Raw genomic sequence first — 23284 nt, 5'->3', positions numbered from 1 at the left:
TAGAGTCACCTGGGAGGCACTGCTTCACAGGTGAATTTTACCAAACATTGAAAAAAAGAATTTTTTTTTTTTTTTTTTTTTTGCCAGCGTGGCTCAGTGGTTGAATGTCCACCTACAAACCAGGAGGTCACGGTTTGATTCTCAGTCAGGACACATGCCTGGGTTGCAAGCTCGATCCCCAGTGGGTGGCGTGCAGGAGGCAACCGAACAAGGATTCTCTCTCATCACTGAAAGTCTCTCTCCCCCTCTCCCTTCCTCTCTCTGAAATCAATAAAAATAAAAAACAGATAAGAGTTGTCCATCAAAGCCAGACTATACCAGAAGCTCATCCTAATCTTTATGCTCAATTGTTAGTCACTGTTTTCGGTTCTTACTTACCTCCATTGTCTTTTTAGTTAGGTTTCAGATTCTCAAGTGTCAATATTTATCAGTGTCTCTTGTGCACAGTGTCAATAATGTAACTTCCACAAGTCAATATAGCAATGAATTCAAAGGTCTAGAGTGCTGGAAGATCGTACCACATCATGTAAATTAACAAGGGGACTGCACTTGAGCTGGGTAGAAAACCTTGTTGAGCTGCCTGAACAAAGAACTGAGGTGGGGGTGAGAGGAAATGAAGTGAAAAGAAAAACAGCAGGAGAGGGGCTTTACCAAAGGTTTCCGTTCGGAGCACCATGGAGCATTGCTGCTGTAGACAGTATGTATGACCATGGCTGAGGCTCCTTCCCAAGCCACACGTGTTAAGAAATCGCTGAGTTTAACACACAAGTGCATGTATTATAAAGTTGTTCCAGATTTCTTCCACTGCAGTACTTCATGTCCTTTCTACATATTTAGGTAAAAAATAATTTTAAACCCAATGTAGAGAAAAACTGTTTCCCTCAGCATCTGACCTCCTTTCCTTTGAAGTTTGAGTTTTGCAATTCTAATTTAGTTGCTTGAGATTCTGTTGTGAGACCATTCAAACATGCTTCCTATCCTACATTTTCCCAGATACTAATTTGTATCATTTAATTTCATAATGTTCAATGTATCCTAATAAGTCATTCAAAATTCTGTGTAGAACAGGTATATATATATGATAATACTGGGGGCCAGGATGCCATGACACTCATATACACTCCAGCGAAAACAAGTGTCACATACCCTTTACTCATTTATTTAATACCAGAGGCCCAGTGCACGAATTTGTGCACGGGTGGGGTCTCTCTGGGTGGCCTGCAGGGATTGGGCTGAAACCCGCAGTCCAACACTGCCTGCAGCTCCTACCTGCTGCTCCCGCTCATCCTGACCCCACCATGCCTGCCGCGGGCTCGCGCCCAATCAGTCCCGATCAGGAGCAACTCGTGCTGCCACAGCAGCGCTTGCCAGCCATGAGCCCTGTGTCTGGCGCCCACCCAAGGGGAGTGGCCTGCGGACTGGGCTGAAACCCGCTCTCCAACATCCCCCAAGGGGTCCCGGATTGCAGGAGGGTACAGGCCAGGCTGAGGGACCCCACCAGCACATGATCAGGCCGGGGAAGGACCGCGGGAGGGCTCCAGGGCGTGTCCAGCCCATCTCCCTTAGTCCTTATCGGCTGGACCCCAGCAGCAAGCTAATCTACCGGTCAGAGCATCAACCCTGGTGGTCAGTGCACATCATACAGACTGGTCGACCGGTTGACCGTCTGCCCCCTGATGATCAGTGCACGTCATAGCGAGCAGTTAAGCAGCCTTAGCATTTCATTAGCGTATTACACCTTGATTGGTTATTCTGTTGTTCTGCTGTTTGGCCTATTTGCATATTACCCTTTTATTATATAGGATTACAAATTACTAAACATTGGTGACACTGATTAATGTTATCGGGTGGCATTCTAAAATGTAAAGTCATAGTATGACAGTATTCATCATTTGAGGACTTGCCATATTTCTCTAGAGAAGAGAGGATCACAGCATTATCTCTCAGGTAAAGAAATAGGTTAAGTGAAAAGATTAGAGAACTAAATTCTCCCCTCTGGATGTGCATAACACACTAGCTTAGGAAACATGTAAAGTCCTGCAGAAAGACAACTGGTTCCCGCTGCCTTACAAAATTACTACACAGATCCTTTTGGATTAACATTCGTTAAATCCCAGAGTGTTATAAAGATCTTTTATTTGGAAAATGACTGTCTTCATATAGGAAATTAAAAAAAAATTTTATTATAATTTTTTTTCCAGATAGGAAGGGAGGAGAGAGAGATGGAAACATCAGTGAGAACGAATATTGATTGGCTGCCTCCTTCACGTCCCCCACTGGGGATCAAGCCCGCAACCCGGGCATGTGCCCTGACTGGAATCAAGTCGTGATCTCCTGATTCATAGATAAGACGCTCAACCACTGAGCTACACCGGCTGGGTGTTATATAGAAAATTTTTTAACTAACTTTAAATTTTCATCTGAAATCAACCATTTCAGCAAGGTTAACTTTTCAGTACTCTTTGGAAATTTAATTCCCTGACTGCTCATGGACTTATTACTATATCTGGATCCTGGATTTGTTAGCTCTTTTGAAAGGCTATATTCGGTCATGTGCTGCTTAACTCTGAGCAATGCAGCCTTCGTAATTTCGTCATTGTGTAAACATCATTGAGTGAGTGCTCTTACACAGACCTAGATGGTATAACCCACTGTACCACGCAACGACTGTACGGTATAGCTTACTGCTTTGTTGAGGAGGAAAAATAATTCTCTTCTACTCTCCTGGGTTCTTGGCTATATTAAAAGACAGATTAGCCCAGCTGATGTGGCTCAGTGGTTGAGCATCGTCCTATGAACCAGGTCACAGTTCAATTCCAGGACAGGCTACGTGCCTGGGTTGTGGCCTCAATCCCCAGTAGGGAGCATGCATGAAACAACTGATCAATGATTCTCTCTCATCATTGATGTTTCTATCTCTCTCCCCACTTTCTGAAATCAATAAAAATACATTAAAAAATAAAAAAAAAGAGAGATTAGCAGGAGAAAAACAAAAGCTTAATGACATGTATACTTTCTGTAAGCATGAGAGAGATTCAGGAGATCTGAGTAACTTCCCCAGAATGGCTGAAGCCACCACCTTAAGTACCACATGGTGGCGGTGGCGGGGGGGGGGGGGGGGTGGGGGGTGGCGCGGGTTGTGGAAGGAGGGGGATAGGTTACCAGGAAAAGCAAAGTAAACAAGGTTAAGTTTGTTCTGCAGATTTAAGATTGTTGTATTCAGCACCAAGAGTTTCTTGTGATAAAAATAATTCCCTTCTTCACAGGAAGGGGATATTCTTACTAATAGAGATTTTCCTAACAACCATAAATATCTTTTACAAAGAGTAACTTCAACTTGGTTTTCAAAGCATCTCCCTGTGTAAATATTTCTTTTTCTTTTAAAAAAAAAACAATTAGCAATAATCACGCCTAGGATAAACCTCATTGGCTACGATACTGCCACTGCACAAAGCTTGTGTGCTGTTTCTTACTCAGCCTAAAATAATCCTAATGGCAAAGACAAATTTTGGGGTAACATTCTGTTCCCACATAGCTATGCAACAAACCTGTGTAGGTGGTTACTGTACTGAATACTATCAGGGATGGGGAACCTTTTTTCTGCCAAGGGCCATTTGGATATGTGTAACATCATTTGAGGGCCATACAACATTATCAACTTAAAAACTGGCCTGCTCTATTTGGTCAAACATTTAATTAACTCATCCCTAATGCCTTGACAGGGCCAGACCAAATGATTTCCTGCACCTTATATGGCCCATGGGCCAGATGTTCCCCACCCCTGCTGTAGACAACTGTTAACACCATGACAAGCATTTGCAATGAGGTTATGATGGCTATTAGAAGGTGTTAGGAAATTTTCAGTTCTCTTATAACTTGTGGAATCACCTTTCTCTATGAAATCCATCACTGACACTTCTCACTGAAACATCCGTACGTGGCGCCATGACTGTATAAACTTCTTTATGCACATGTACCTACCTTTCAAAGAAAAGTTAAATAACCAATGGATATGAAAACACTTTGGAATGCTTTAAAGACATCTTCCAAGAATCTATTTCACCTCTTCAGCTAATTTATGTACTGTCAAAACAGTTTGGTAACTAAACTTAAATTTAATCCAACCATGTTAAAGGGTATAAAATATAACCCGCCACTACAGTTATCATGTTTCAAGTACATAATACAGGCTGGTTACTCAAAAACAAAGAGAGCCTCCAGAAAGTCCCATTAAAAAAAAATTTCCTCACCCGAGGATATGTTTTTACTCACGTTAGAGAGAGGCAGGGGGAGATAAAGAGAGAGAGAAAGAAACATGGATCCTGTGCTCCCGTGTGCGTCCTGACAGGGGATCGAACCAGAAACCCTTTTTTTGTCAGGGACAACCCTCCAACCAACTGAGCCACCAGGCTGGGGCAAGCCCCACGTTTAATTTGAAAACTGAATCCTACACTAGGTGTTATTTTGAAAGTAATCTTGCTGTTTGACTGAAAGCACAAAATCATAACACCACTGATCCTCTTACATGTTTTAAAAAAATGCATTTTAAAAAGCAATATAATGCTAAATAACAGAACGAAGAAACAAGCAAAACACACTGTGATACGTGGGAATCTGTGCTTCTTGGCAAAGCAGCAGAAGGCAATGTCCACTCACAAGTTACTTTTGAAAAAAAAAAGTTTGGTCATTTAAAAAATACAGTTTTGTCTTTTTAGAATAGGAATATTGTACAATATGGAAGGCACAAATATGACTCCATCATACCCTTTCCCCCAACAAATCTGAACCACTCTGTAGAAGCAACCTGTTACAGCTCCTTGGTTACCAGTATTTATTGTCTACGTTTCCAGAGATACCTTATTATTTTGTATGTAAATGAAAAACGTTTGCTAAAACAACATTTTGCTTTCAGTGAAAAAAATTTTAAAAAGAGGTAGTTTAAGAAACTACTTAACTCATAAAGAAAATCAAACGTCAGCCTATATTGTTAAGTAAAATTCATATACAAATGTCAGTTCTTCCATTGGGCCTACTTTGGTGTAATCCCTTAAAGACACACCAAGGAAATGCTTAAATAGGACAGTAGATGCAAAATAGGGTTATTTTCTTTTTATTTTTTAAATATTTTTTATTTATTTTATTTTTTATTCATTTTTTGGGGGGGAGGAGGGGAAGAGGGAAAGAAGAGGGGGGAGAGAGAGAGAGACATCAATGTGAGAAACATCAATATGGATTGTTTGCCTCCCACACATGCCCCAACCAGGGAATTGAACCTGCGACCTTTCAGCATACAAGAGGTCACTCCAACTGTGCCACACCAGCCATGGCACGGTTATTTTCTTTATCAAGGTTGGCACATGTATTTTAGTTAAGTTCTCTTTCTTTTAATTAGAATGTTAATGCTTTAAGAGTAAGGTGCTTACTTACTCTGAAAGCATTATATTTAAAGATATATTTGACACATAATAAGTAGCAATAGACAGAAGCAATCCCTAGCTTTTGTAGTGTTCTGGTAGTAAGGCAAACAGTGTTAATAGATGAAACAAAAGTGGTGAAATATTGATACAACTGGGTAATAGATATTCTCAACTTATGTTTATTTGCACATTTACAAATTTTTAAACTTATTCTTGAAAATAACATGATCCTAATTTTGTAAGAAAAATCCTTAGAAAAACAAATCTATAAATTGAAGCCAATCTTATTAGGTTTATTGAGCAATTTTTTTTTCTTGAGGTTCCCTGTACTTCCTAATTTTCTATAATGCTAAAAATAATTGTAAGTATATTTAATTCCCTGAACTGCTCATTATATGTATTGTCTTTAGACTAGCAAATGACTACTTCTTCCATGAAAGCTAGAATGCATTCTCACTGATAGTAGAGAAAAAGTTGCCCACAGCAGTTCTTGTTTACATCATTTAGAAATAAATCCAAACTGAAAAAAACTGAGGGTGATAATCATTTCCGTCAACAAAAATTATCTGGCGCTTCTCCATTATTACAATATTGCTTTTACTGCACTGTTACAACATCCTAGTGTCATTATATTGTATACTGAATTCCAGTTTGCATTTGTGGAACCAATGGGTCCATGTTTTACTAATCTTACCAGTCCCAATGTCACACTCAAGAGGTACTAAATAATAGTTTGCTCAGTAAAATTGAAAGTTAAAAATGTTTAACTTTTTTTGAGGGACATGCTTTTAGAAATACACAAAATACATTAGAATCTTGATGTTTTAAAGCAATGAATACACTGCATTAATCTGAAATCAAACTGACGTATATCATTTTTTTAAATGGAGGGAATTACAAAAAATGTTACTTTCAGAGACAAACTCCAAATCTTCTGATTTAATATCTTTTTAGCTTAGAGTGTGCGATCTCAAACTTGCCTACTTATCCAAGAATTGACCAAAATATACTTGTGCATGTACACAACAGAGTTTTCCAATAGCCTCAAATGCCTTAATAATCATGTGAGGTTAGAAATTAATGGTGTTCTACCAAAACAGTAAAATATCTTCTTGTTTTGGGAATTTGCTTACCTTATTTCTATAGGTTATATTATTCCTACAAATTATCTTTATTTTATAAATTATCATTAAACTGTCCTGCAGAAATATAAGTACTTAAAGATCAACAGGCACTTTTATTTACTAGAGAAAATAAAATTAGATGTCTAAAAATAAAGAAATTGTTAAATTACGATTATATTAACATCATGTGGAAGTTAGAAGAATGAGAAAAATAGGAAGAACTCCATGACATATTGGAAAGTTTATATATAACAGAACAGATAGGCAGTACAGGTGTAAGTATGCCACATTATTTAGAAGCACATACAAATGTGTATGTTACCAAACTAATAATAGTGGTTCCTATAGATTTTGAAGTGTGTAAATGGGAATATCCTTTTCCACATTATACTTTATACTCTTAATAATTAACAATGAGGATATTACAAACTTTAAAACTAGTAATGGAAAAAAATAATAATAACATATAGTCAAGGGCCCCAAATTACAGGAGCTATTAAGCCATACATGTCAGTTCCTCCTGCATTTGGACTTTCAATTCAAGAGTTTCCCACCTCACTGTGATGGAAAATTATTTCTAAGAGATTCCTTCTTTTAATAGCGCCCAGAGAGCAAGTCAATGGAGGAACTGGATATTCTGCAAATAAATGTATTGTAGACATGAGAAACTGCACCAGGTATGCAGTGAAACAATGCATTCCACTCCTGACATTCTAATGATGTAAGGAAGGTAAACAAAGATCTTTGTTATAACCACTGCCAGCAAGTGATTGTCACAGAGTCCACAGAAGGTGACAGATTGGAGTTGGGAGAGGTGCCTGACACAGTACTCAATAATGAAAAATTAATTACATGTGTTTCTACGTCTTTTCAACCCTTTAAAAGCTCACCAGCTTACAATTATCATGGCTATCGCCTTATTCTTTTTTTTCCAGTAGAATAAAGAATATTTTCAATAATGTGGCTACAAGCTTCACTGCTACTGAGATTCCAAAGTTCTTCCTTCCTACTAAAATATTATAGATGGAGAGGAAAGAAAAATACAATGCAACATAGCAACTGTAGGAATTAGATGTGTTAGTTCCAGGCCACTTTTTTAAAAAGTCACATATTGGTAGATACACTCGAAACATTTAGTCTAAATAGCTGGGGAAGAAAAAAACAAGACCTGTTGTAAGTTTTTAAATTCTGAGCAGTAATTGCTTGTGTTAAAGTAAATTTTTATTTTAATAAATTGAACTGATTATTGGATTAACAAAGATTTTTAATCCTATCTAATAAAAGAGAAGCATGAGAACTGACCGTAGCTCTGCTATGCACACAAGCCACGCCCACCAACCAATCAGGAGTGGGTATGCAAATTAATGCAACAAACATGGCAGTGGCCACAGAGCTGGAGAGAGCAGGAGGCTTGGGTTGCCCCCGGCAATGGAGGAAGCCAAGCTTTCCGTTGGCCCTGGCCTCCGCTCAAGGCTACAAAGTTTCAATTATAGAAGAAAAATAAATCCCAGATACCAGGGCCTCTGCTAGGGTCGCCGGGGGGCATGGCCGGCCTGCAAACCACCACAGGTCCCTCGCCCAGGCTACTCCATGCCTCAAGGGAACCCCCACCCTGATTCAGGACACCCTTCAGGGCAAACCAGGTGGCACCCACCTGTGCATCAGACCTCTAGCCTATTTAATAAAATAGTAATATGCAAATTGACCATCACTCTAACATAAGATGGCTGCCCCCATGTGGACACAAGATGGCCTCCGCAAGATGGCCAGCAGGGGAGGGCAGTTGGGAGGGACGAGGCCTGGAGGGGAGAGCAGTTGGAGGGGACCAGGCCTGCAAGGGAGGACAGTTGGGGGCGATCAAGCCTGCAGGTGAGGGCAGTTAGGGGTGACCATGCCTGCAGGGGAGGGAAGTTAGGGGTGACCAGGCCAGCAGGGGAGGGCAGTTAGGGGCAAACAGGCTGGCAGGGGAGCAGTTAGGCATCAATCAGGCTGGCAGGGGAGTGATTAGGGGGTGATCAGGCTGGCATGCAGAAGCGTGTAGGGGCAATCAGGCAGGTGAGCAGTTGGGATCCAGCAGTCCTGGATTGTGAGAGGGATGTCTGACTGTCCATTTAGGCCCGACATTCCTCAAGGGATCCCAGATTGGAGAGGATGCAGGCTAGACTGAGGGACAACCCCCCCTCCATGCACGAATTTTGTGCACCAGGCCTCTAGTAAATTTTATAAAAAGAAAATTAAGAATGAGAGGTCCTTATATATTCAATTGAGAATCATGGGCAATTAGACCTGGCAGGGACCCAAAAACTCTATAAAAGAATTAAACATAATGGATCATCCCAATACACCAAGGTTGCTGGTTAGATTCCCAGTCAGGGTACATACAAGAATGCATACAACAAATCAATGTTTATCTGTCTCTCAAATCAATAATAATTAACATAGAACAATAATAGTACCAGTGATCTATAATATTAGGTAGTAGAAAACACCCAATTGGAATATCAAAAGAGAAAAAGGAAGAATTTACATAATGAGAATAATTTAAGGGACTTTTGGGAAAACATCAAGTGTGCCAACATTCACATCAAAGGAGTACCAAAACTACCTAAATATATAAAACAAGTATTGAGTGACATGATAAAAGCAGTCTCTTCAATAAATGGTGTTGGGAAAACTAGAGAGATACAAAAAAAAAAAAGGAACTCAAACACTTTCTTACATCATATCCAAGAACCATAAAATAACCATAACCATAAAAATGATTAAAGATTTAAATATAATACCTGAAACCATAACACTCCTAGAAGAAAACATATCCCTCATCTTACATAGCAATATTTTTTGGGATATGTCTCCTAGGGAAAGGGAACAAAAGAAGACTGGGACTACATCAAACTAAAGAGCTTTTGCACAAGGAAGGAAACTAGCAACAAAACCAAAAGACAATCTACTGAATGAAGATATTCACCAATGATCCTATCTAATAAAGAGGGAATATGCTAATTGATCCTCACGGCATTGCAAAGATGGCAGCGCCCACAGCCAATAAGGAGGGAATATGGTAATTGACTGTCACACCCTCAAAGATGGCGGCGCCCACAGCCACAAGATGGTGGTGCCCAGTCTCCTCAGCCCTGCCCAGGCGGCAGGCACGCAGCAAGGCCGGGCCCACCCCCAGGCGGGCCTGGCCACTCCGTGTGCCTGCCTCCAGAGTCCCCCAGTTCCCTCAGTCCCCCAGCTGCCCAGGGCTGGCCCGAGATGCAGGCAAGCCTCAGATGTCAGCTGCCCAGCCGCCTAGGGCTGGCCCAAGATGCAGGCAAGCCTCAGATGGTGACTGCCCAGCTGCCCAAGGCCGCCCGAGGCTCAGGTAACAAGGGCCGGCTGAGGCTTGCGCTGCCGGCAGTGGCAACAGCAGAGGTGCGATAGGGCATCGCCTTCCCCTGATCACTGGGTCACCTCCTGCCCCTGAGGGCTTCCAGACTGTGAGAGAGGACAGGCCAGGCTGAGGGACCCCCCCTCCAGTGCATGAATTTTCATGCACCGGGCCTCTAGTACATTTAATAAAGGGTTACAATCCAAAATTTATATTAAAAAAACTTTATAAAGAACTCATATCACTCAACATCAAAAACAAACAAACAATCCAATTAAAAAATGGGACAGCCTGGCTGGTGTAACTCAGTGGTTGACCACTGACCTATGAATCCGGAGGTCATGATTCGATTCCTAATCAGGGTACATGCCCAGGTTCTGGGCTCAATCCCAAGTGGCGGCGTGGGAGGAGAGGGTGGAGAGTATGCAGAAGATAGCAGCCAATCAATGATTCTCTCTCATCATTGATGTTTCTCTATCTCTCCCTCTCTTCCTCTATAAAATCAATAAAATATATATTTTTAAAAATGGACTGAGGACCTGAACAAACATTTCTCCAAAGAGGACATACAGATGGCGAATAGGTATATGAAAAGATGCTCACCATCACTAACCAGCAGGTAAATACAAATTAAAACCACAATCAGTCATCACCTCACATCTATCAGAATGGTTATTATCAATAAACCAACAAACAACAAGTGTTGATGAGAATTTGGACAAAAATTCATGAATTGTTGGTGGGATTACAAGTTGGTGGTATCACTATGGAAAACAGTATGGAGGTTCTTCAAAATATTAAAAAATTGAGCTACCAGATACCCAAGCAATTCCACTTCTGGATATTTATCCAAAGAAAAGAAAAACACTAATTCAAAAAGATATATGCACCCCTAGGTTCATTGCAGCATTATTTACAAGAGCCAAGATATGGAAGTAACCCAAACGTCCATCAATAGACAACTGGATAAAAAAGTTGTGGTACATGTATACAATAAAATACTACTTGACTATAAAAAGGAAATACCTTGCCATTTATAATAGCATGGTTGAAATCATGCCATATTTGACTTTGTCTAACTTATTTCACTTAGCATAAGACAAATATGGCATGATTTCATTTATATGTGGAGTCTAAAAAACAAAATAAATGATCAAACAAAACAGAAACAAACTCACAGATAGAATAAATTGATAGTTACCAGATGGTAGGAGGTTTGAAGGAGTGGGTGAAAAACATGAAGGAATTAGGAAGTACATGTTGGCAGTTATAACACAGTCAATAAATTTGTAATAAATTACATATGTATCAGGTGGGTACTAGACATATCGGGATGATCACTTTGTAAGTTTTATAAATGCCTAATCACTATGGTGTACATAAGAAATGAACAATATTGTATATTCCCTAGAATCCAGAAAAAAAATAAAAAATTTGATTCTAAGAAAGTTCTAAATAAATCTCACTTTGGACTTGTTAGTAAAGACTTAGGGGTGAAAGAATACAAGTTGTATACAGTTTCAAAGAACTGTTTTTATTTATTGAGGGGTAGCAGGAATTAATGCTATTTAAAAATATAATTGTTGTTTTCTTTTTTATATATACACTAGTAGCCCATTTGCAGGAAGAATCCTGCAAGCGGCCACTGTGGCCGCGTGCACTGCCGCTGCCGATGTGGGCGCCGCACCTCCACCCACGCTCTGCTGCCGCCCTCCCCGCTCTGCCTGGGCTTTCCCTCTGGCAGCCACCTTGCTTCCCGCTTTTCCTCCCTCTTCCTTCTAAGTTGTCTTCAGTCTTCACTCCTCCCTCCCTCCGTGTATGCAAATTAACCATCTTTGTTGGATAATTTGCATACTCGCCCTGATTGGCTGATGGGCGTGGTTTGGGCGTAGCGAAGGTGCGGTCAATTTGCATATTACTATTTTATTAGGTAGGATTTTATGGATTTTTTTACAGAGAGGAAGGGAGAGAGAGAGTCAGAAACATCAAGAAACATCTATCAGCTGCCTCCTGCACACACCCCACTAGGGACGTGCCCACAACCAAGGCACGTGCCCCTGACCGGAATCGAACCTGGGACCTCTCAGTCCGCAGGCCGATGCTCTATCCACTAAGCCAAACCGGTTTTGGCTGTAATTGTTGTCTTTAAGTGTGTGTTTTTTTTAAATTCATTCACAAGATATTGCCACCCTATTGCAATGATCACAGTACCCCTCACTTAAGGCCCTAAGAATGGAGAAGGAAAAAAAGCAAAGTTGTATACAAAAATAGCCTAAAAGATGTTGTTAATATATAGTTTTGAAAAGAAAACAAAACAAACAAACTTATTTTGGTGTGTCTTGAAACGACCTTCTTGCTTAGAGATGACCAGAAGCTACTGCCTACCAGGGTAACCTTCACCCGTGGCAGACAATAGTCTTTTGTGAACTCAGGCACCGGCTACCAAAGGAGTCATTTGTTCCTGTCCCTCATTTCCACCTCCCTCACAGCCTCACCTGGGATAGTATGCCGTGTAGTTCATGAAGAGCTGAGTGCCCGCCGGGTAGTACGCTGTGGAGGGCTGCAGTGCTCGTGGATTCAAAAGCAGCGAGGGCTGATAAATGGCGGCTTCGGTAGGAATAACCGCTGCGGGAGCTGGAAATGTGTAGGAAGGAGGAGACAGGCCTACATAAGCAGAGAGAGACACTTTGAGACGTTTGTTAACAGCTGGCGCACGTGTGCTTAGCCCTCAAGCCATAAGGTTACTATTGCATCTATATCGTTTAAAGTAAGAGAGCAAATCTTTATACTACCCCATGCAACCTCCTTTTGATTATACAGACAAAACTCAGAAGTAATCTCAATGCTCACACTCCATCAACCTACAGAACCGTTCTTGGTCTAAAAGTTGGAAAAGCCAGTATCATCAAACGTCAGCTTAACCATTTCTTGACATGTGATATATATTTTTTTCCCTACTATTGAGTGCCAATTACCACAAACACTTTGAGGAAAGAAACATAAGGCTGACATTTAGTATCATTTCAAACTAAAAGCTGGATTAACTTGGCATTATTTCCACCTAAAGGTAACCCAGATGATGGGGTTTGAAGGTAATCTATACCTTCAAACTTGTAAAGAAAACAAACAAACAAACAAAAAACCCAACCTGGGAACAGCCACTGTGGCTCAGGGGTTGAGCATCACCCTATGAACAAAGAGGTCACAGATGGATTCCTGGTCAGGGCACATGCCTGGTTTGTGGCCTCGATCCCTGGTAGGGGGCGTGCAGGAGGCAGCCAATCGATCGATGTTTCTCTATCATCAATATTTCTATCAGTCTATCCCTCTCCCTTCTTCTCTCTCTCTCTCAAATCAATAAAAACATGTTTTTAAAAAACCCAACCTAGGAATTAGCCCTGAGAAATAGAAGTGTAAGTCTTCCTGAGACTCAGCAGTAAACAGTGAACTCAGATTATATAGAAAATAGGAAGAATGAAATTCCTGTTTTCTGGTTACCCAACTCACTAAGTGAGATGAACACTATTCAGCCATCTGTACTCAGCAAAGAGGTAACTGAGAGGTTGCCTGAATTTAGGGTTCCTAACTTTGTTTTTGTGTGTTTTTTTTTGTTATTGTTAATCCTCACGAGGATATTTTTCCATTGATTTTTAAAGAAAGTGGAAGGGAGAGGGAGAGACGGAGACACATCAACTGGTCACCTACCGCACGCAGGACCCCAACCAGGGCCGGGGATCGAGCCTGCAACTGAGACACATGCCCTTGACGGGAATCTAACCTGGGACCCTTCAGTCCTCAGGCCGATGTTCTATCCACTGAGCCAAACTGGCTAGGGCAGGGTTCCTAACTTTAATTTGCACACCTAGAACAACCTATTCTATTTTGCAAATATCAGAGGCATAAGGGATAACCTTTTCACATGAAAATCTCTCGTCTTCTGCAAGTCTTCCGAGTATCCACATGTGTATGGAGAGGAGTAGGACAGTCAGTTGCATATGGGTACAGGGCAAAGACGTCATATGGGTACCCATATCGACCTCATATTCATCTTTTGGATAGCTCGTTCATACTCACTGAAAATCGAGCTACATGTAGATGAATTTTAAAATTATGATGCCTGGCCTTAAAAGGGCAATCAGGACAAGTTAAGGCATCAGTCATATAAAAAAATTATAAAGCCTGTGTGTATTTCCAGCTTTCAAAGCTATGAAGCAATTCATTAAGGACAGTGTCTCAAACCAATAAGACATATATACATAGTAGGTATAAGTCTTTTCTCCCTTAAAACAAAGAAAAGTAGTAATTTTTTAATAACTAAACATATTAGTCTACTCAGATTTGGGTATCCCTCAAATGAAAGGACAGCTATTCTCATATTCCTAAAAGAGAATAAGGAGTATATTTTCATAGACGAGAAGAATGGAGGTGAAATTCAAATGCTCAACTTTTTGAAAAGTTAAATTTTTATAAATAAATTAAAGTTTGCAACTTTAAAACAATGATACTTTAGCAGCACTTCTTTCCCAAATTCAGTAAGAAACTCCTCAGTGAGTCCTAACTAATCACTATTTTAACTGTATTAGTCCTTGAGATTATATAAAAAACAATGCAATTTCTGTAAATTTTTTGGTTGTTGTATAAATAGGCAACCACCTAAAGTGAGTCGGCAGGAAAAGAACAGTCCAGTAGAACAGGCATAATATTAGCATAAACTGAAATTCTGACTTGAACTAAAAAATAAGTGAACTCTTTCACTAAAATGGCAAATGGTCAAATTTTAGTTAAAATTTTGGAAAAGTATTAATAGTAAAGATGTGTAAATATATTTTTATGTGAAAAATACATTTAACATGTTTATTATTTTCAGGCTTGTGAGGGAGAAAGGGAAGAAATGAAAAGTCTTATGAAGAAAGTGTGATGACCAGTTCTGCACCAGGAAGAGAGAAATAAAATGATATCACAGCAGAAATTGGGTTACACATGAAGGAGAAATTCCCTTATCTCATAACGCTCGAAAGATTATCACTAAGAGAAATCGTAAAAGTTACTGACATAATCAGTGGCTTATGGACAGAATATATATGACTAAGATTACTTTAAGATAACTACTTAGCCCTAGCTGGTTTGGCTCAGCCTATATAACCACCTTGCCTGCCTCAGAAAGAACCAGGAACACAGAGCATTGGCTTGTGGACTGAAGGGTCCCAGGTTTAATTCTCTCTCATCATTGATGTTTCTCTCTCTCTCCCTCTCCCTTCCCCTCTGAAATCAATAAAAGTATATTTAAAATATATATACATAACTACTTAAACCCAATCATAAACTTTCAAAACTCGATGCTCATTAGATCAACTCTTAGCTCTTCACCAACAGCAAGCAGCAGATAAATGGAATATTAGCATTTAGAAATTCCAAGGGAAAAAAAGGATTAAGCCCCACTGAATATCCTATGAATAACACTTATTGAAATAGGTTTCTTGATACAGATTTCTCTGTATTAGAAAGTAATGTTCTCGAACACTCCCCATGTTATTGGAATCAAGCACATAATCCAGTTTACTGTCTCAGTTATCTCTGGACTGCATTCCAAGTGCTACATGCTTTAAACATACCCAACATGCCTCCTGACAGGTATGTTTTATTCAAAAGTGAAAACCGTCCAAAGATTCACGTTTTAACATTCTTGACTAACCAGAACTTGGTCTTCAGACTAAAGGGCTTAATTCCTCTCAAACAGGATTCCAGATGGCTTGCACCCAGGGGCCAATGAGCAAGAGCATGGCTTGAAATTAAGCACTGATCCTGCGATCCAATGGAAACTTTGGCTAATTTATTTACGCATTTACATTTTTTTTACTAACTTGCTCATGCCAGATATCCTGGAGAGCAAGAGAAATGCTCCCCAGGCTATCCTGTCCAAAAATACTTAATGCTCCGTAACTTTAGAGATGCAAAATGGGCATCCAATGACCCTTCTACAGAAAGCTTCGTGGGTTCCAGGAGAAAAAAAAAATAAAGATCCGGCCATACGTCTTTTACCTTTAAATGCGTATTCAAATATCTACATAGCCAGGTTGCCTCCCAGAGTCAGTGCTTATCTTGAGCACACTAAGCTTCAGAAATCAAGGGCTTATCACTGGAAAAGCAAGAATATAATTTGAAAGGAGGTATCTGTAGCATCTCTAATTATGGGTGTCCGCAACCAAGGTCTTCAGTGATTCCCAGATGCTACCGATTTCAGATGGGAAAGCCTATGTGACCGCCTTGCCTGCCTCAGAAAGAACCAGGAACACAGAAAGCAGCTCAAGCACCTACCAGCACACAGCGTAGAAGAGCGCCAAGACCCAAGAAAAACTTACATGGTAACTTACATGGCGGTGGGGACAAGCCATTTCGATTTAAAGTGCCCCCCATTAACACAAAGTTCATCTCCTCAGCTGAACACTGAAAGACTTCCACGTATCTGTCCTTCATGGTTTTTTTATGACACTTCTGTGCAGCCATAAACGCTCTGTCCGCGGACTTCATCTGGATAAAGGCATCTCCTGACGGGCGGCCCTGAGCGTGTGGGGGAAGGATAAACACAAATGGAGGCGGTCTCCTTCAACCAGGAAATGGTTGCTTTCGAAACATGCCAAGTGACCACCGCCCACAGCACGAACACTGTAGGCAACAAAACGTGGGTGACCGTGGGATGGACTGAAATCGGACTCGCATTTCATCCCCTAAGCACCAGAAGGGCCCGCAACACATGGAAGAAACGGTTTTGAGGGTTCATGGGAGACAGTGGTCCTTCTTGGTTTCTGCTAGTATCAGATTGGCAAAGGGTTGATCAGGTCTCCGTGGGGCTGTGGTTTGAGAGTACAGGACTGTGTACTGGTTTTGGGTCTTGCCCTTCTGAAAAGTCCAATTATAACGTTTGATTGAGAAAAGCTGGTAACAGAACCCGTACTGGAGCTTTGTGTATCCTCCTGTGAGAAACTGGATGAACGAGTGTCCTCTTTCGGCGCTCAGTTCTGCCCATCCCTGACCCGCCACCCCCCTGTCCCGTGTCCCTGCAGCCGAGGCTGGAATGTGGCCTGGGGCCAGGAAGGGAGACAGGAAGTGGGCAGCTGTCAAGCACAGCACGGGCTGGGGACGGGACGGCAGCGTCACCAGCCTTGCATGGAAGCCCGTCTCTCGCCTCTGCCCCTGCACCTCCATCTTTTTTTTTTTTTAATATATTTTATTGATTTTTTACAGAGAGGAAGAGAGAGGGATAGAGAGTTAGAAACATCGATGAGAGAGAAACATCGACCAGCTGCCTCCTGCACACCCCCTACTGGGGATGTGCCCGCAACCAAGGTACATGCCCTTGACCGGAATCGAACCTGGGACCCTTGAGTCCGCAGGCCGACGCTCTATCCACTGAGCCAAACCGGTTCCGGCTGCACCTCCATCTTAAATGTTGGTCAAACAGGTGCTGATGGTAATTTTCTCCATGACAAATAGCTTGCTAAAAATCTCCTATTTAGAACCACGCTGATCGATGTGTTCCACAGAACTGGGATGCCTTAGTTACATTCAGCATGGACATTTTATGAGGGGAGAAAAAAAGGATACCATCAGCTTCTGGGAATTCTTTCACAGTTAGGGATTTCTTTAAAAGTCTCCCAGGGGCCAAAACCGGTTTGGCTCAGGGGACAGAGCGTCGGCCTGCGGACTGAAAGGTCCCAGGTTCGATTCTGGTCAAGGGCACGTACCTTGGTTGGGGGCACATCCCCAGTAGGGGGCGTACAGGAGGCAGCTGATCGATGTTTCTCTCTCATGGATGTTTCTAACTCTCTATCTCTCCCCCTTCCACTCTGTAAAAAATCAATAAAAAAAAAATATATATATATTTTAAAGTCTCACAGGGACCATTTAGTGCAAATGATTTACCATGCAAGTTACCAGACGAGTTGCCATCCCAGGGAAGTCAGGGATACCAGGGACACCCAGTCCAAGAAGGAACTCTAACATCTTCGAGACAGCTGAGAGCTTGTCCATCATCTACAAAGCATTTCTCCCAAGTGCAATCACAATGTGGGTCAATGACAGGTAATTCTGTCTACTGTTATTAGTTAAAAAGTAATAATGGCCCCTAGGTTATTAGAAATGGTGACTCAAAGAAAAACCAAACCAGTCGCTGGTGGGGATTTATGGGCAATTGTGGGGAATTTTCTTCAAAAGGACTCTCACCCGTGAAGCACGCTGAGAGGGTACCTAGCATGCGCTGGTGTGGAAAACCTAGCAGGGTTTCAGGACTTTCTGACTGCCTGCACCCAGTGACATGCACTTCCCAGTGAGGCAGGATTATGGTTTCAAATGGGACCAAATCTCCATGTGAAAAGAGAAAGTGGAACACTAGCAGTTTAGAAAAACGTTGGTATTTCCAATACAAACCTATATTCAACCCATCACTGAAATCAGAAACATCTCATTTTCAAAAATTAATACACCTTTGCTTTTAATGAAGAGTTGCAAAATTTTTAATTAGGACTATTGGGTTTATAGGTTTTGAGGATTCTGTCCTGCTTATGACAGCACAAAATACTGGCATATTGTCCAGCAACAAAGATGATTAATTTTATTTAAACCCAAAATTAAGGGACACTAAGCCAGGAACTATTTTTAATATGCTTAGAACGTATACTTGCATATCATGGAATTTGGTTAGATTTTGATAGGTTTCCATTAAATAATTAATTGATTAATACATTTGAGTGCCAATTATGACCACATCCTATTCTAGGTGGTACAGATACTACTCTTTATTGAGTTTGTACTTTACCGAATGTAATTTGATATCTAACACACACACATACACACGTTTTCTGGACAGTCTATGGATACAATATACTCTTGAACAGACAAGCTCACGGGTACGTATTGTCTATGATTGCTTTCACGCTATGACAGCAGAGTTGCAGAGCTCAGTAGTTGCAACAGTAAAATGTTGTATTAGACTGATATGTACTACGTGATGCTACTGAGAATTTGATGCATATATGTGATGACAGAATCAGACCCAAATTTGTATTACCATAATGATGACAGCATTCTTTCTGGAGTTCATCCTAAAGACCTCTCGCATTTATAGTTACATCTTCCCTGCAAGACTAACTATAAAACTGACAAACGTTTGCACTCTTTTATGGGGAGAGACTCTTTGATGATAAAAATAAGCAAATCAGTTTTCGAGTAAGTGACTTTCTTACCTGGTGATTCAATACCATGTGAACTCCATGAGTCCGAATATCTGTGGAAAACTCCCCCAGAAAGTCCAGGATGTCCTCGATTGTGGCTGCATAGGGAAGACCTCGAAGGCGTATACAGTCTCTAACATTTGTAGGCGGCACAAACTGCTGAGGTAGTACTGGAATAATGGGCGGGGTTGGAAGTGGAATGAGAGGAGGAGCCGAGGAGAATCGATTCAGCACCTGTACTCAAAGCAAAACAGAAGGGACTCAGTCTTGCTTTGATAATGCTGCCTGCCGACCAGCACTGGCATCACGGGGGGAGGAGCCTGTGAGAAATGCATAATCTCGGCTCTACCCCAAATCTACTAAATATAAATCTGCATTTTAACAAGGTCCCCAGGTAATTCATAGCGTATTAACGTTTGAGACACACTCATGGAGAAAGGGCTTCATGCTTTGCATCTGGGCCAGTGTGAGACCCACTTTTGCAAAAGTGTGCTGAGGTATATACCACACACAGCACAAATCTGCTTAGATTAAAGACTTGTCTACTTGACAAATACATCTATATCTGCTTTGGGACAAATATCCTTAAAGCCTATCACTTTCATTAATATCTTGAATGGCTAATCATGGACTACTGTAGCAATCTATTAGTTTCATTTTATTAAGGACAATATTCCCCTTAATATTGCTTCACATTGCTCCAAATCCAAGAAGTATAAAAAGAATAACCCAGTAATGGAACCACAGGTAAAACAGTGACTCTGGATTATATGAAAATACAATGCCACACTTACAAAGCAAATAATATATAAAGCAAAAAGATAGAATGGCAATGTAAAACTGAAAAAAATAATTTAGTGGCCATAAAAATAACCATTTAACTGCCACGTGAACCTTTGACACTGGGAAGACAGAGGATCTTGACTTTTAAATACATGAAATTTAGCTGTCTTGAGAATGAATCATGTCAAGTTCATTTTGGAGAAAAAAACTGGTCCCACGTAAATTTCAAAGCTCTTGCCTATTTTTGTCTTCGTTTAGAACATGCCCACTATTGGGTAATACTGTGCAAATGCCATGTGTGGCATCCCCGGGTTTTCTGAACAATTTGCCATTGCGAACTTAATCATCCTACATACTGAAAACGTAGCCATCAAGACACTCCGGAAAATTTGCCCTAATTTCCTCACTCACCCCTGTCACAGTTGCTCTCTGAGTAAGAGGTGACCAACCAACCAACAAACAAAAATCAAAGCATAAACACAGCAAAAGATCAGCTGCCTCCTGCACAGCCCCCACCAGGGACTGACCCTGCAACCCGGGCATGTGCCCTGACCAGGAATTGAACCGACGATCTCTTGGTGCATGGGTCGATGCTCAACCACTGAGCCACACCGACTGGGCAAGATAGATACTTTTGAAACAGAATACAAAAGAATATCTATAGCAGTATTCCAGTTATATAAAAACACCTGGCGTTTGTGTGTGTGTGTGTGTGTGTGTGTGTGTGTGTACACAAGTTAACAGTGGCTATCATTTCGTTACAGAGTAAGATTTTATTTTAACAATGAACAGGGTAGGGTTGGTTTCAGAAATAAATAGAAATAATGCAAAACCACCAACATGCTCTTAAAAACCAACCTGCTGAACTTCAGCTGCTGTGCTCCTGAAGAGTTCAATGTATCTTTTACCCAACAAGTCCTTATGCTTCCTCAGTGCGTTCTGTGCATACTCCTCGCAAGCAAAGAGGACGAAGGCATCCCCTGTTGGCCTGCCATCTGGGTAGGTAACAAAGAGGATGCCTTCCTTCCCCCCAGTGATGGGGCAATGCTGTCCAAAGAAGGCCACCACCTCATCAGCCGTGGCTGTGAATGGCAGCCCCCGCATGCGGACAATGACTTGATTTTCCTTGGAGAGAAATTGGGCTACCTCGTTGGACGTCCCTAGGAAACACAAATATTAGGAAGCAGGGGGAGAAAGGATTAAGACATCAACTTCACCAAATCTGAAATGCTAAAATTCTTGGCAATGTCTTGAATTTGTAATTAAGACCCACACTCCCAACTGAGCTTTTTTAGTAACAACCCAGGAAAAAAAGAATTCTCTTCACACAGTCTTAAAACTTTCCCCCCTACCATTTTCATAAAACACTTCTCAATTAGGAGGATAACCAGACAAGTCAATTATGGACCAGCCACCATATTCTTCTCATGGAGAGGCAATTAATCATCACGATGGTCAAGGGCACAGGTCCTGGAGCTAGAATGCCTGGGTCCAAACTTGGCTTATACCATTTTACTAGGGTACATAGGACTTAAAAGAAATTTAACCTGTCACTTAGTTTCCTCATCTGTAAAATGAGGATAAAATTACCTATCTCATAAATTATGAGTTATTATATATAAAGTACTTTAGTGATTTTTGTTATTTTCTGATTACTTCTTATTAAGAAAGATTAAAACATACTCAAGTACAGAGAATAGTATAATAAATATACTTGGCAGTTAGTTTCAACGTTTATTAACATTCTGCCTAACATAAAGCATTTTGTACAGTACAGCCATGTAGCAAATACTCAAATGCACATCATTCAAGCTCGTACACTAGCAATATTTTCCCTTACTTATACTGCTCACATACCATGAAATACTAGGTATTAACTTGAACATTAATAACTTTGCCATCTGCAGCTTATCATAGGACCTCAGAATCACAGCAATTCAAAATACACTCTATCCCCAACCAATATCAAACATTACTTTGGAAACTCTGAAAACTCTATTAAACTTGAAGCTCTAAATTTGGAAGCCGTGGTTTATCTCAAGAAATAAGTTCGAGAACAGAATTATACCAGCAAATGGTGTAAACAGGATGCTGCTACTATAAGTTCTACAACTGCAAAAATTTTTACCAGGGCTGCATAATGCAGGGATGCAAATGTCCTCTGTATTTAAGTGAAAGTCACCCTCGTTTATTTTGGCAATAGGTGTCAAAGGTCTCTTAAAAGATCCACCCACATTCTTTGATTCAGCTATCCTACTTTTAGACATTCATCCTAATGGGTGGCACATACATAGGTACAAAAATATTCACTGTAACATACTTAGAGTAAAGAGTTGGACATAAGCTCTAGATGCCAACAGGGATGTTTAATAAAAATGTATGCTACATATAATACTGAATAGTAATTAACATTTAAGAAAACCGAGTACCACAGGAAGATATTCATTATATTAAAAAGGAGCAAGGGAGTTATAAAGCAATCTGAACAGAGCAATAGAAACTTACAGAGTAGTTATATGTATAGAAAAAAAATCTGTTGGACAAATCATAGTTAACATTTTTTTATGCATCTGTTATTTTTAGGTTTTAAAGTTGTAAGTCACCCAAGAATTTGATAAAGACTTACACCACATATCCTAAAATACCAGATGCCGGAAAGCTACCACAGTCATGGCCATTGATGAATTCAGGAAATTTAGAGAAAAACTAGAAGCAGATATGCAACAATTCCAGGTATTCTACTTGGCTGTTTATATATTTTATTGATTTTTTATAGAAAGGAAGGGAGAGGGACAGAGAGCCAGAAACATCAATCAGCTGCCTCCTGCACACTCCCCACTGGGGATGTGCCCGCAACCAAGGTACATGTCCTTGACCGGAATCGAACCTGGGACCCTTCAGTCTGAAGGCCTACGCTCTATCCACTGAGCCAAACCGGTTAGGGCTCTACTTGGCTGTTTAAAAGTAGTTTTCAGCCGAAACCGGTTTGGCTCAGTGGATGGAGCGTCGGCTTGCGGACTGAAGGGTCCCAGGTGTGATTCTGATCAAGGGCATGTACCTTGGTTGCGGGTGCATCCCCAGTGTGGGGGTGTGCAGGAGGCAGCTGATCAATGTTTCTAACTCTCTGTCCCTCTCCCTTCCTCTCTGTAAAAAATCAATAAAATATATATATATTTTTTTAAAAGTAGTTTTCAGGCTACCTAATTTCTTTTAAGAACTACTCTTTCCCTTTGTACATGAACTTTATATGACCCGTTCACTTTGTGCACCTATTTTTAATGGCTATTTAACTCTAGTTGGTTGACTCAAGCCTTAGGGCAAAGTGTTATGCATTACACTTACTGATACTATTGGACATTT

At 40.7% G+C, this 23284-nt stretch overlaps 1 protein-coding gene across 6 annotated transcripts in view; it reads right to left on the bottom strand.

The window, feature by feature from the left end:
• ESRP1 (epithelial splicing regulatory protein 1) overlaps positions 1-23284 on the bottom strand; it is a 55576-nt gene that overhangs the window by 10435 nt on the left and 21857 nt on the right. For 4 of the 6 annotated variants that reach the window (XM_079796202.1, XM_079796204.1, XM_079796206.1 and 1 more), the window contains exons 10-13: positions 20783-21084; positions 19154-19375; positions 16274-16472; positions 12410-12578 (exon numbers count right to left, since the gene is read on the bottom strand). In XM_079796202.1, coding sequence (XP_079652328.1) covers positions 12410-12578; positions 16274-16472; positions 19154-19375; positions 20783-21084 — 892 coding nt within the window. The remainder of the gene's footprint in view (positions 1-12409; positions 12579-16273; positions 16473-19153; positions 19376-20782; positions 21085-23284) is intronic. The other 2 variants (XM_079796203.1, XM_079796205.1) reach the window with 1 other exon arrangement.

The sequence above is a fragment of the Cnephaeus nilssonii genome (assembly GCF_951640355.1).
Source record: "Cnephaeus nilssonii genome assembly, chromosome: 18".
Classification (NCBI taxonomy): domain Eukaryota; kingdom Metazoa; phylum Chordata; class Mammalia; order Chiroptera; family Vespertilionidae; genus Cnephaeus; species Cnephaeus nilssonii.
Note: the sequence above shows the minus strand (reverse complement) of the source record. Positions and strands in the feature narration are given on the sequence as shown.